The following is a 14,079-nucleotide window of genomic DNA, read 5'->3' on the forward strand; positions in this document are numbered from 1 at the left end:
TGCAAATCTCATGGGCTGCATAAATTTCTGTCAGAACTTAGCACCATAGTAAACCCAAATCGTATAGCAAAGAGAGGTGGAGTTTGCAATGTGTCTAAAATTATGCATATTTCTCCCAGCTTAACCCACATCTTTAGTACAGGTAGTGCGTTCCATTTTTGCCAGTTGTGGCGAGGAGCAAAATGCTGCAGTAGGTGCTGAAGCTCTGTCCCTGACCACGGAAAATATAATGCTCTGTTTTCTCAGGTTTTACTGGGCTTTGCCCTCAAATTTTCATGGCTACGTCTTTTTGCTGCTGCTGCGAACTAGAAACTTTTTTTCCAAATGGAACCTCTGGTTCTCAGATTACTCAATTTTCATGTAAAGATGGCCCGTATGGAATCGTGCAATTGGTCCAACTAGCCTAACACTGTATATGGCGGGGATGAGAAACCAGCTCCCGCAATCCCTACCTGTCAGCCATGTGATTATGTTTTGTGTTTTCTTTGTTTGGTTTCTTGTTATTGAAAAATTGAATAAATACCAAAAAGGGGGAGAGAGAATGGCATTACGTGTAGAAGCTTTCCTTGTTCTAAAATACTAATTCCTTTTCATTGCTGATTTTAACATCTCATCTTTTGTTTGTAGATGGGGCAGTTCAGGTGTTGGCATAGCCCATGGTGGCAACCCACACCTGTTGAGAGCGTTGCTTTTAATACTAACTTCCAAGTATCATCCAGTCGCCAGCCTCCAGAACAATGGGCAGGCATTCTCCTTGCAATTTTGAGATCGCCCAGTTAATGCTGCCTCCTGGTATCCAGCCCTTCTGTTTAACCCTGTCATTCAGGGCCCAGGGATGGAGAACCGTATCCCACCCTCCACACATTTGGGGCTGCAGGGAATGCTGCCTTGGGGAATCCTTGCACTTCCTTATTTTCTCACCAGGTCAGGGAACCTTTAGATTTCCAGACTCCAGCTCCCACCAGGTCTAGCCAGCATGGGAAATATTCATGGATGATTAGAGTTGTGCTCCAACAACACCTAGACACTCAATCCTGAAATGGCTTTCCCATGTGCTGGCCAAATGCTGTACGTAAGTAAATATTCCCAGGGTATTTTTGGCCACTACATGGTAGTTTGATCACCATAGTACCTTTCTCATAGTAGGTGTTCCTTTAGTCCAGGCATAGAGAGTGTGTAGCCCACCACGTGTTGTTGGACTACATCTCCCATCATCCTCAGCCAGCGGGGCCAGTGGTGATGGGAATTGTAGTCCGGCAACATTTGGAGGACCGCAGGCTTCCTATCCTTGCTGTAGATGATGTCACTGTTCCGTACATTGGTAGGGACGGAGAATCAGTGCCTCATGGGTGGCTTCTGACATACTTCTAGCATTAACTTCTAAACTGTACTGTACTGCACTGTAGCCTCTTAGAACACAGATTAAGGATCACTTGCTTAAACTTTATAGAATGCTTCCCCTTCATTGATGCTTGTGTGGAGGCAGCGATATCTGAACTACCCTCTAGTGTGTTCCATTGCTGTTTACTATCACAGACAATGCACAGCCCATTTGGAAAAGCAGCACAAACAAATATGAAATGATTGAGCACATTAAAAAAAACACCTATTGTTTGTCTTAATTGGGTTCCTGCAGGAGACTTTCCTGGTGGGCTGAGCTTTGTGTGGATATGTGTGTGTGTGTCTGTCTGTCTTAACATGCATTGTTCCATTCTTTTGCTTTCTGTCAGAAGCAGTGAAAGGAAATATTGCTACTTCATGGTGCATGTCTCCTTTTCTTAACCATGTTTTTGTGTGTGTCTGCACTTTCTATTCATTTTGTTCATACGTGCTTTTTGTTTCTGTTGTGTTATGTAGTCTTATACCAGTGGCTAGAAGCCGATCGTCATGGCAGGAGCTCAGATACTGCAAACAGAACATCAGGTAAAAAAAAAAAAAAAGATGGCGGATGCTTACTAATTTAATCTCCAGATTTCCTGTAATCACATCCATCTTGCACTTTAAATTCAATTGAATACTCTTCCTTTGATTGGTTCGATCTTAATTGATTCCTTGTAATCAATAATCAATAAATCTATTATTTCCCCTCCCACCACCCTGTATGGCAGATGTGGTTATATGCCAGAAGAAGACAATCTTTTTCTTCGGTCTGGAAATGTCCCCTACAGCTACCCTGAATACTTTTTTGGATTTCCTGTGAAAGGTCATAACAAGTTTGTTTTGTGCTTTAATCCTGTCCTCCTACCTTCAACCCAAGTTCCCAGAGTGGCTTTCAGTGCAAAAAACTGAAAACAGCATTGAATTAAGAGCAGCATCAGTTCTAGCAAAACATCATTTGCCTAACTAGATAGAAATTGAATCAAGATTCCCCACCCCCCAAAATTCTGGTACCAAAAAGATTACAGATTTTGATACCAGGTGTACCTCTCCAGGCGAAGAGTTGCAAAACTTTGGCCACCATCAAAGGTGCCACCTGCCTCGCTGACAGTAGTGGAATCTGGAAAAGAGCCCTTTAGGCAAGCATCTGAGTTTATAGGCAAGTTCTTGTGGGAGGATGTAAGGTGCATAAAGTAATGTTTTATCTTCTGGAACAAAGATGGCATGCTTTGGCATGCCAGCTACTGGGGGGAAACTGCGGGAGAAGGAAACTGCTCTCACATTCTAACAGTTCCTAAGGAATGGTCTGCAGTAATAACTTTAGACTTCCTTTTCTTCTTCCTTGTTTCCTTGTTCCTGCTTTTAATCGGCATCCTATTCCTGCATTGATTACACATTTCAAATACTCCCAATGTCCAGGTTCCCAGTAGATTTTCAAACCCATTTGTTTTTGGGAAAAGTGAAATATTTTAATGTTAAGCATATTTTAATCCTGATAAATATATTGTCTGCAATATTCTTGAAGCACTGTCGGCTACTTATCTAAGAACACTATATGATGCAACTTTAATTTACAGCTTAATGGAGACCACTTAGCTCTCCATATAAAACAGAGAGGTGCTAATTTAACAGCAGCATCCATAACATTTAGTTACACATTTGTAAGCCTAAATTGCCCTAGATTTTGCAGGCAGACAAGAGAAAGGAGTTAGCTAATTATAAATGTTTATTTTGTTCATTTTTTTCTTTCCTCCAAGGAGCTTGAGGTAGTATACCTGGTTTTCTCCCTTCTCATTTTATCCTCAAAACAACCCGGTGAGGTAGGTTAGGCTAGAAGACAATGGCTGGCCAAAAAACAGGGTCTTGGGGAATGCTCACTATGCACAAAAGAGGAGCCCGATGTGCACAAAGGACATCATGTTCTTTTCATACCCCCTGCACATACAAAACTTTCATATTGGCATCAGAGTCTCTAAATAAATGATGATCTTGCAGTATTTTGCAGAGGGAATGACTTATGGCTGCACAAAGTTGCTGCCCACCGGCCCCCTTCAGAAGGATGAATACAATATATGCACATTCAGCTGAATGCAAGGAGGTTCTTCCACATTGGTTCCTGAGCACATAGAGAAGGCTATGTTTGTGTGCTCAGGCAAACATGGGTCGGTTTCCCCTTCAGACCTTTTGCTTAGCAGGTGAAGGTCAGGGTGGGTCCCACGAGGACACTGGAGCCAGGGCATGAGGGCTCCCTGCTCCATGTGTCCTTAATGCATGGAAGAATAACTTCAGAAGGTGGATACTGACTAACAGTAACAAGTATGTTGCATTTAAGAAAGTCTTAACTTTAACAATGAAATCTGACTTGAAAGCCAGTGTAGCACAGTGCCTAAAAGTGTTGGACTTGGACCATAGTAATGTGTGCAAATCTCCATTCACTCTGGATGAAACTTTAACGGACACTCAAAAAATGAAATGTTACACTAGTAAGCCAGTATTTACCCTTATTGTTAGCCTAATTTTACAACATTTGAAACTTCTAAATCGGAGAATCCACAACACAGAGAGCTTGTAATAAAAAATACTGTATTATATATATATTGTCAGACATTCACAGTTCTGTTTTCTGGAGTCTCCTTTTTAGTAGAGTTTTCCCTTCAGCTTTATCTTCATATATTCACAAGAGGAAAAAATGGCAACAGATTAATAAAATACAACTTTATTGCATCACACACATTATTATTTCTTCAATAATTTCTAGCCCTATTGCAGGTCTGCGTTGGGTGAAATCCTCTTATTGTTTTATGCTCTGCAGTTCCCATTAGTTTGCATATCACTCAGAGTGCCACTGCAATGGTAATTTATTATAGTAGTTCTCTCTTGGATTAGGACGTAAAGGCTTACTGCCATAATACTGTCTATTATGTGATTTTAGAATGAGTGTGAGTGGGACACAGCAATATTTACAAAGGCTTAGAAAGCAAATAAATTGCACCATTTTCTGTATTTCAGAATATGAGTTGGAGTGCATGGCTGCAATCCTGTGCACAGTTATCTAGCCAGGTAGTCCCAGTGAGTGCATTCAGACTTACTTTTGACGAATAGTTTTTCATTTCCTGCATCTTGCCAAATGTGAATTAAAATAAGTTACTGAGCCAGTGCAATTTGTAAGTTAATATTATAATTATTAACTTATGACACCCCCAAGACATGCATTCCTCACCTTTGCAGGTGCTTGAAAACGTCTTTATTTTTGCAGTCCAAAGTAAGCAAAAGTAGAACTACTGGAACTCTTCTCAGTGTTTGGCTTTGTGGATTATAATTTTTTCAGCTGAGAAAGTAATTCATTCCAGTGATATAGTTATCCAGCAAAATGATTTTTTTTCATCTTTAAAATTTCAAAATATGCATGTCTCAAATACCTAGAAAAACCTACAATTATATATTAGACACCAAGATCCATATTTATTGCTATGAAGGTGGTGGAGCAATGCTTGCTCCAATTCTCATATGAGTTTTCCAAACTTCAAAGCACTGGCTGCCCTACACCACAACATATGCACCAAGCAGATAAGTCTACATAACTATACAATGTTGCTCTACAACAAGCAGTAATCTGCACCATTCGTTGCAGCGTTTTCAGTCCTTTGATTGGCAGCCTGTATACACATGTGTATTTCTCTGTGTTGTATTTAGTCCTCCTTTGCAATTGCTTTTCCAAACTGGGCCTTACTACACATTGCATCTTTTTGTGTTAGTAGCTATTATTTTTTCTAAAAAGCAAAAAATGAGCAGGACATTTTTGTCCAATTTAAAGCAGAGACAGGAAAATGTATTTAAATGCGTTGAGGTGTATATGTTCTGGGAAAATAACAAACTGAGAATGGCTTTTATGAGTCTTAAAATATGTTTACTTATAGGTGTATATTCTAAACAGATATATTTCTGAAAAAATGAAAGTGGTGAATTTGATGAGAATCATAGCTGGAGATGTGTTTATTGTACGTCTTTGCTTGATGGGAAGCTGTTTTATCGTGATTTTAATATTCTGTTGGGAGCTGCCCAGAGTGGCTGGGGAAACCCAGCCGGATGGGCGGGGTATAAATAATAAATTATTATAATATATTATATTACAGCCTTCCCCTGGCATAAGTGTATTACAAGATAAACATTGGCTTGCTTCTGTGTGAAGTTTCAAAATGATCCTAACCCGCAGATTGTACCTTGCTGAGTTGAGTGAGAAGTTCAGCAGTTAACGACAGGCCATTCTGTAAGGGCAGGTATGGTTTACTAGAAGTTGCTAGACTACAGTTCCCATCCCATTGGCCATATTGGCTGGGGCTGATGGGAGGTGGAGTGATAACAGCTTCTGGGGAGCTGAAGTTTCACCACATGAACTATGGGGCTTGAGTGTGCCTTATGTCTAAGGTGCATTTTTAATGTAGTTTTTATGATGCATGAGGATTCTGAGATAAACTTGGGTACTCCTGAAGAAATGTGGAACTACCCCAACAGAACCTAGTATCTTTCTTGTAGGTGATAACAAGTATTCATTGTTTTCTATCTAGCATTTTACAGTTGGGATGGGGAACCTGCAGCTCTTGGAGATGGGGAACCTGCAGACGTTGTGGAACTCCCAATTCCCATCAGCCCCAGGCAGCTGGGACTGGGCACAGAAGTTAATTTAGGGTCTTGCCATCAACCCAGAGCAGAGGAAGGGTAAGCTCCGTTGCACAGTAGAAATCTGTTCCACCAGCAGAGAGGGGGGATCCACCAGGACCATATAACACTGGTCCTGAAGGATCTTCACTGGCTCCCAGTACGTTTCTGAACACAATTCAAAGTGTTGCTGCTGACCTTTAAAGCCGTCAATGGCCTCTGTCCAGTATACCTGAAGGAGCATCTCCACCCCCATCACTCAGCCCGGACACGGAGGTCCTCCTCCGAGGGTCTTCTGCTGGTTCCCTCACTGAGAGAAGCGAAGTTACAGGGAATCAGGCAGAGGGTCTTCTTGGTAGTGGTACCCTCCCTGTGGAACACCCTTACTTCAGACGTCAAGGAGATAAAGTATTACACAACTTTTAGAAGACATCTGAAGGCAGTCCTGTATTGGGAAGTTTTTAATGTTTGATGTTTTACTATGTTTTTATATATGTTGTCAGCCCCTAGAGTGGCTGGGGAAACCAAGCCAGATTGGCAAGGTATAAACATTATTATTGTTATTATTATTATTATTATTATTATTATTATTATTATTATTATTTATTACTACTACTACTACTGCTACTACTACTACCACCACTACTACTACTGCTACTACTACTACTGCTGGATATTGTGCTATACTTTTGGGGTGGGTGGGGAATGAGGGGCCAGCATTGAAACTGATGGTGCTTAATTGAATGCCCTTTACCTTGTTTCTCAACCAAGAAGAACGTAGTGGGTTCACTTTTCCTTTCTGAAGTTCCCATCTCCTGAGGTTTGGTGCTATCACTGTCTAGGGCCAGCCTGAGATATTTTGCCACGTGAAGCAGGTGGCATAAAGCACACCACCATAGGCAAGTCTCCTGCGCAAGCCCAGTTGAGATGAGCTGTGGTCTCCTTATGCAACTTCTATTCAGTTGCACTTTCTGCTAGAGGACTCTGGTGACGCCATACCTGTTAGGCATTACAGTGTTCAACATGGAGGTTTTCAGAAGTGCAAATAGCATCTGCTTGTGGTGGGCTGATAATTATCACAATCCTACCAAGTGACTAGAGAGAATTCAATGCTTTCCTCCCTAATGGTGCCAATGGGGCATTTCCTGGGTTTAAATCACCTTGGCTGCTTATTAGGATCCTAATACTTTTCAACCCCTTTCCCTGATGCTTTTCTGCATTAAAAACAACAGGGCTGCACGGTCAGTGCATAGATGCAGTTAACATGGTGTCTGTTTTGGCCCTTTGTAGAGATGCTGAAACTTCTAGGTCTCATTGAGCAGGAGTTTTTTGGAGTGCCTCAGTGGACCTTTCTACCAGCTTTTTCTTAAGTAGACAAACATGAGCATTCCTCCCTTGTGATGGGGAGCTGATCCCTGGATCACATTTTTCCACATTTGTTTCTTATTGCAGACACTGTTGTATACCATGCAAGTTCATGTGTCGCCCTTCTTCCGCTGATCTTTTCGCCACTATGCCGGAGATTAGACTGAATACATTAAACTTGGGCAAGAGTATTAAGTTGCCAGTTTGGCTCACAGCCATTCTACAGCAGCCCCTAATGATGATTGTGAGTTTTCAGCACTGCTTTTTGTAGCTTTAAAATGCACCCACATCAGTTCAAATTACAGAACCAAGTTAACTGAAGGAAGAAACGGCTGAATGCATCTTGTGCACGTCCTTTAGACCTTCCTTTTCTAAAAGCCGATGAAGTAAAAACATACATGTCCTTTCCCTCTGTATTTTCTTCTTTGATCAGATGTTGAGCGGGCCAGATGTATTGCAAACCAGTTGTTGTAACTATTGTGGCTTTTTTTTTTATTTGTTACAGGAGAAAACTTTGACCAGAGCCCCTTAAGAAGAACTTTCAAGTCCAAAGTCTTGGCTCACTATCCCCAGAACATAGAGTGGAACCCCTTTGATCAAGATGCAGTCAACATGGTATGTAGAGAAGACTCCTTCCAAAGAGAGAGATCCTCCTTCCATTATTTTTCCCATCTCTGTTGGAAGGCTGGTTTCTCTTGCATGCTTCAGCCTTACTCTCTTTCTATCTCCTTCAGCCACAGTGTGAAAAGTAGGCTGGGGGAAAGTAGCAGCTTAGGATTTTGGTGTAGTGATTGTTTAAGGCTGCATATCAACTTGCAGTCCTCCTCCCCCCCCTTTTTTTTTTAATGCGCCGAGACCCACTGAGTTCCATGAGGCTTAATATTGCCGCCTAAATTTAAGCAGAGAAGCTTTGGGTTAGTTTTCCCTTCTGTTTCCTTGTTGGCTTTTAGGCTGTCACACTGAACTGGTTTTCTGTTTGAAAGTATTCCTTTCAAAAAGAGTACGATTTTCAGATTATCCTTTGTCAACTGCTATTGGTGGAACACTAGTTTTGCCAGTGAATATTACTATTGTGTAAAGCAGTATTGGGCAGAATTCAGGCTTGGCAGAACCTACTGTTTTGCTTTGTTTACTAGATGCCAAATTTAGAGCTAGGTACAAAATAGTGGCAAGGGATTTATTATTGGAATTACGGAGCAATCTGTCTGTGAAGCTTCCTCCCTTACTTCTTTGTGGTCCCAAATGCATTCAGAAATTCAGCATGCCTCTTGTGTTCAGAGCCACCTGGTGATCCCATCTACATTTCAAGGTTAAGGCTCCTCTTATCAGCAAGCACAGACATAGAATCATAGAATTGTAGAGTTAGGAGGAACCCAAGGGTTATCTAGTCCAACCCCCTGCAATGCAGGAAAGCACCCATGACAGATGATGCCCAACCTCTGCTTAAAAACCTCCAGGGTTTGTTTATTTATGCTCCTGACTCTTAAGCAGTCTACTGCCTCAGACTTTACAAGCCTCCTTCCCTCTTCCCTGTTTTCTCTTCCTCCCGTTGTCCCCTTATGTAAGCTCTCAGTTCACCACGTTCATGCTCATTTCCCCTATTCTTGCTTCAGTCAGTAATACCCATGTAAATACAGAAGTTCACTGTGTAGTTTTTATTCTGTGCAGAATGGTCTACAGCAGGGTCAGCAAACTTTACCAGCAGGGGGCCGGTCCACCGTCCCTCAGAGCTTGTGGGGGGCCGGACTATACAAATAATCCAGAGATGCATTTTAAATAAAAGGACACATTTTACTCATGTAAAAACATGCTGATTCCCAGACCGTCCGCTGGCTGGATTGAGAAGGCGATTGGGCCAGATCCAGCCCCCAGGCCTTAGTTTGCCAACCCATGGTCTACAGCAGGGGTCAGCAACCTTTTTCAGCTGTGGGTCGGTTCACCGTCCCTCAGACCATGTGGTGGGCCAGACTATATTTTGGAGAGAAAAAATGAACGAATTCCTATGCCCTACAAATAAACCAGAGATGCATTTTAAATAAAAGGACACATTCTACTCATGTAAAAGCATGCTGATTCTCAGACCATCCGCGGGCTGGATTTAGAAGGCGATTGGGTTGCATCTGGCCCCCAGGCCTTAGGTTGCCTACCCCGGTCTACAGTCCTCATCAGAACCAAGTCGAAAACAGAACAGGCTACTTTAGGCCTTCTTCACTTCCTGACCTATTAATGACACCATTCTATATGATGATGGGGTGAAAACAATGTGCTAAGATAAATAATCCTTATGGAGCTGCTTCTGCCCCAAATCTTGTTTGTTGTCATTTTAAGGGCTGGGGAATAAAAGCCTCACTTAAGAGAGCATTTCTCTCTCCCCTGCTAACAATAACCATAGGCGGTTGCTAGCTTTTGTTGCTCTTTTTCTTTCAGTATTAGTTTTGTCATTGCCTTGCTTTTCTGCCTGCCTTTTATATAAATAGCAATTGGTGGTCTTCCTTGGAGGCGAATGCATGAGCTTTTTTGAAGGTTAGCCCATGGGGGAAATTTCTGGGACTGCTGGATGCTAAACGGATTGCAAATGGCTTCTGAGAAATCTAGTTCATGGAAAAGGAGATGGGAAGGGGGAATCCTTTTACTAAACTGCAGCTCTCCATTTGTACTGAACCATGCAGGATGTCACACACGTTGAAAACTCTGTTTTCTCACATACAGCAATGGCTGCTTTTCGTCCTGCACTTAAGTTGTGGGGAAAATCCCAGGTGACTCATGTCCTTATCCATTGGCAAATGTAAATGTTCCCAAGCTGTTGGTTCTTATCCTTTCTTGCATATTCCCCACCCCCGCCCTGGGAATTAGTATTAAGTCCTTTCTATGTGACTATTTTAGGATCTATGAGCCTGGAAACGTAAGGGTGAGTAAGTCATAGCCCTGAAAAATGGTAAATCCTGCCGCAATCACTACCCTTGCTTGATCTACTCCCTGCTGGCAGAATATTATTGGCTAGAATTACAGCTGCCAAACAGTCTAATGAATATATGTTCATTTAATGTATTATTTCTTGGTTTGATTCCATTTGTGAATCACATCCCATATAATATCTCAAAGCATTTTCACAGGAAAAAAAACATCAATGAAAATGTGTGTTTATGAATAGACATGCATTTTCCTAACTTGTAAGTGTACTTTTGACAAGAAAGAGTTGATTCCTCACTCTGGACAGTGACAAGACCCTTCTGCAAGTCCCTCTCACCACAAATCCTCAGGAGGACCACAAACAGAATTCCTTCCCCATCATTAGGATTGCGTTCTCTGGCACTAACTTGTGCCCTCAAGCTCTTTAGGGCTTTATAAATGATTGTGGCCACAATCTTACAGGCAGTCCTTGCTTTGCAGTTACTAAATGCCCAACAAGACTCCGTCTCAAGGTTGTGGGTTCAAGCCCCACGTTGGACAAAAGATTACTGCCTTGCAGGAGGTGGGACTAGATGATCCTCGTAGTCCCTCCAAACTCTACAGTTCTGTGATTTTGTATGTGTGTTTACTGTGGGTGTACACATCCCACAGGGGCTTGTGTTACACATGACCTCTCTCTCACATACACACACCCAGGCACATGCAAATTATATATCAATATTTTGAATCTGCTGTTAAGTGGCAGACAAGCCCACATCATATACCTCAGTGAGGCATTTCCAAATTTAGGCTTCCTTCCATAGATGTTGTCCAATATACCCCAAATGTATTTTGTTGTTGTTGAATCAATCTCAATTTTAAATCTAGCCTGGAAAATCTCTGATTGCAAGATGTGGTGGTAAAAATGCTGCCCTGTGAGCATTAACAATCTGGAAACATTTTGAATGAATGCGTGGCTGCCATCCAGAAATAGCCTTTGTTGACATGAACCATAAAATTGTAACACAGGCTATCAGTTAAATGAAATTAAACCCTGCTACTGAGTCATAGCCATACTGTTCTATGCATTAACTGTAAAAGGGATTTTGAGGACCCAGTCTGGATGACTCACGGTGATGACAGTACTAGATCTACACTTGTACGTCTCACTGTTCTGCTTCCGGTGCCAATGGTTGAGTTGCATTTCACATCTGGTAAATCAGTAATTTTAGTGTTCTCTGTAGTATTCTCACTCGGCATTGAGTGAGAATAATGGGATTTTACCTTGTCGCTGCTGAATACAGTTATGCTTTGCCTTTACCTTTACCTTTACAGTCAGTGGTGTCCAAACTTTTTCCGAAGAGGGCCAGATTTGATGAAGTGAAGGACTTTTTAAAGGATTGAAGTTGTTGAGATTTTTTAGGATTTTACCCCAGGAAATAAACTGCCAGAGGCCGGATTAAACCGACCAGCTGGCCGTATTTGGCCCCTGAAACGGACTTTGGACATGCCTGCTTTACACCTATGCTTCCACTACCAAAATTAATAAGAACATACATTTCTTTGTAACTTGTATAAAGCTGCTGCAGCTATTTGTTCCATGGGGAATCCTGCTTGGGTTTTCCTTTCTTCCTTTTTTCTGATTCCAAGTTTCCTTGAACAATTCAGCTTTTGCTTGCTTAATTTTTTTACCAGTAAATTTTGCTCCCTTTTAAGAATTATGTGTACTCCACATTACTGACAAAGGAAATAGAGGAGCTCTTGTTCGCTGCTTTATTGAGATACTCACATTCAACTCATGAGGCTGTAAATGAATTTATGAACGGTGGCAAATGGCCGTTGCAGTATAATTGTGCAAAGTCATTCCGTTTGCTTCATAAAAATTACAAATTAAAGGCAATGTCCTTTTGTGCTTGAGGCTGGGAATCTTATTTTCAAGAGTGCAGATTTTTTTTTAATTAACTGGTTTAACAAGATAGCTTTCTCCAACTTCTTCTGCCAGAAGCATCTCCTGTGCAAAAACCCTCTTGAACCAAACAGGAATTATACAAATGGCGTGAGCTCCTGGACATTGCGTTGGGGCCTGCACAAGAGAAACATCCTTGTGGGTTATACCAGGTGAAATTAGATGAGCTACTGATGTGTTGTGTTTCCCCTCCCCACTCTTCTTGCAGTTATGTATGCCCAAAGGGCTATCCTTCAGGACTCAAACCGATAACAGAGACCCCCAGTTCCACTCGTTCATCATTACCCGGGAAGACGGTTCCCGCACTTACGGGTTCGTACTCACCTTTTACGAGGAGGTCACCAGCAAGCAGATTTGCACAGCTATGCAGACGCTTTATCAAATGCACAACGCAGAGCAATGCAACAGCGTCTGCGCCTCGTCGTCGTGCAGCATGGACTCCCTGGCAAGCAGCCTCGACGAAGGTGACTCCACGTCGCTGGCCAAGATGCAGCGCTACAACTCCTACGATATCAACAGGGACACGCTCTACGTCTCCAAGTGCATTTGCCTCATTGCTCCCCTTCCTTTCATGCAAGCCTGCAAGAAATTCCTCATCCAGCTTTACAAAGCAGTCACCTCCCAGCAACCTCCACCTTTACCCCTGGAGAGCTACATCCATAACATTCTTTATGAAGTGCCCCTTCCGCCTCCAGGAAGGTCTCTCAAATTCTACGGGGTCTATGAGCCTATCTTTTGCCAGAGGCCTGGGCCTAATGAACTCCCGTTATCCGACTACCCTCTCCGGGAGGCCTTTGAGTTATTGGGCTTGGAGAACCTCATCCAGGTTTTTACGTGTGTTCTCCTAGAAATGCAGATCCTTCTTTATTCTCAAGGTAAGCTGACTTAACTTTTAGTTCAATCAGGTTGCTGAGTTTTCCTCTAACTTGGCCACACGAATGGTAATAGCGGGTGGTGTTTTTCCCCAGAAACAATGTTTTTAAAAGAACAGACCTGAAACAGCCAAACAATATATTTTAGAGCCAAATGCATATATCTTAACAGAGTGCTCTGCATTCTCCTACAAATTTAGTCTAAGCACCAACTGAAGATTCACCATCGTTGCAAAGGCTGTGAGTGTCTTCCAAGAAAATTATAACCTTCAGGAGTACAGCAGTTTCTGTGGAAAGACATTGTTTATTTTTGGGTGTTAACCCTTTTAACTGCTTAGCTCAGAGCATTTCACACCAATATTTTTCTTAACATATTTTAAATAGTTTGCAGGGTCTTCTGGACTGACTTTTAAAAGCAATTACCTCACTTTTTAATTTTTCTTCTGCATCTGAATTTCTGTGCTGCCCCTTTGAAGGCATGTGTGTGTGTGCATGCATGTATTTTATTTGCTTATATATCGTGTGTGTGTCATGAATATTGTGGGAAAGTGTGTGTTCCAACATTTTCAAACTTATCCTGTTCTGAGGCTGTTAGTACAGCTTCCTGAGGATAAGTGACAAATGCTACCAGCACAAGATTGCTACCAGAGAGGGGTGAATTAAATTGTTAACTCTGCAGAAAGGAGGAAATCTGTTTCGGATGTGTGCCTGCAAGCAATTTAAGAAGAGTTTGAATTCTCCTGGCCTTGCAGTTTAAGCCTTTTTCTGTTCATGGGCATTTATTTGTTGTTATTTAATTTAAAGATTCATATTCTTCCAGGGCAGTTTACAAAAACAAAATACTACATAAAATTAAAACATAACTAAGAACTAGGGGGTAGGGGAGAACTAGGGGGTAGTGGAAGAATAAACATTTCTTTGCCTGCATTGAAAGGACAGCAATGTTGGTGCCAG

The 14,079-nt window shown here is 41.9% G+C and overlaps 1 protein-coding gene across 3 annotated transcripts in view; it reads left to right on the top strand.

The window, feature by feature from the left end:
- The window catches only part of DENND5B (DENN domain containing 5B), a 93,433-nt gene that overhangs the window by 40,115 nt on the left and 39,239 nt on the right, over positions 1-14,079 (top strand). For 2 of the 3 annotated variants that reach the window (XM_053407377.1, XM_053407378.1), the window contains exons 2-4: positions 1,858-1,923; positions 7,904-8,013; positions 12,462-13,128. In XM_053407377.1, coding sequence (XP_053263352.1) covers positions 1,858-1,923; positions 7,904-8,013; positions 12,462-13,128 — 843 coding nt within the window. The remainder of the gene's footprint in view (positions 1-1,857; positions 1,924-7,903; positions 8,014-12,461; positions 13,129-14,079) is intronic. The other variant, XM_053407379.1, reaches the window with a different exon arrangement.

Source organism: Podarcis raffonei, chromosome 10, assembly GCF_027172205.1.
Source record: "Podarcis raffonei isolate rPodRaf1 chromosome 10, rPodRaf1.pri, whole genome shotgun sequence".
In the NCBI taxonomy this organism is placed as follows: Eukaryota; Metazoa; Chordata; class Lepidosauria; order Squamata; family Lacertidae; genus Podarcis; species Podarcis raffonei.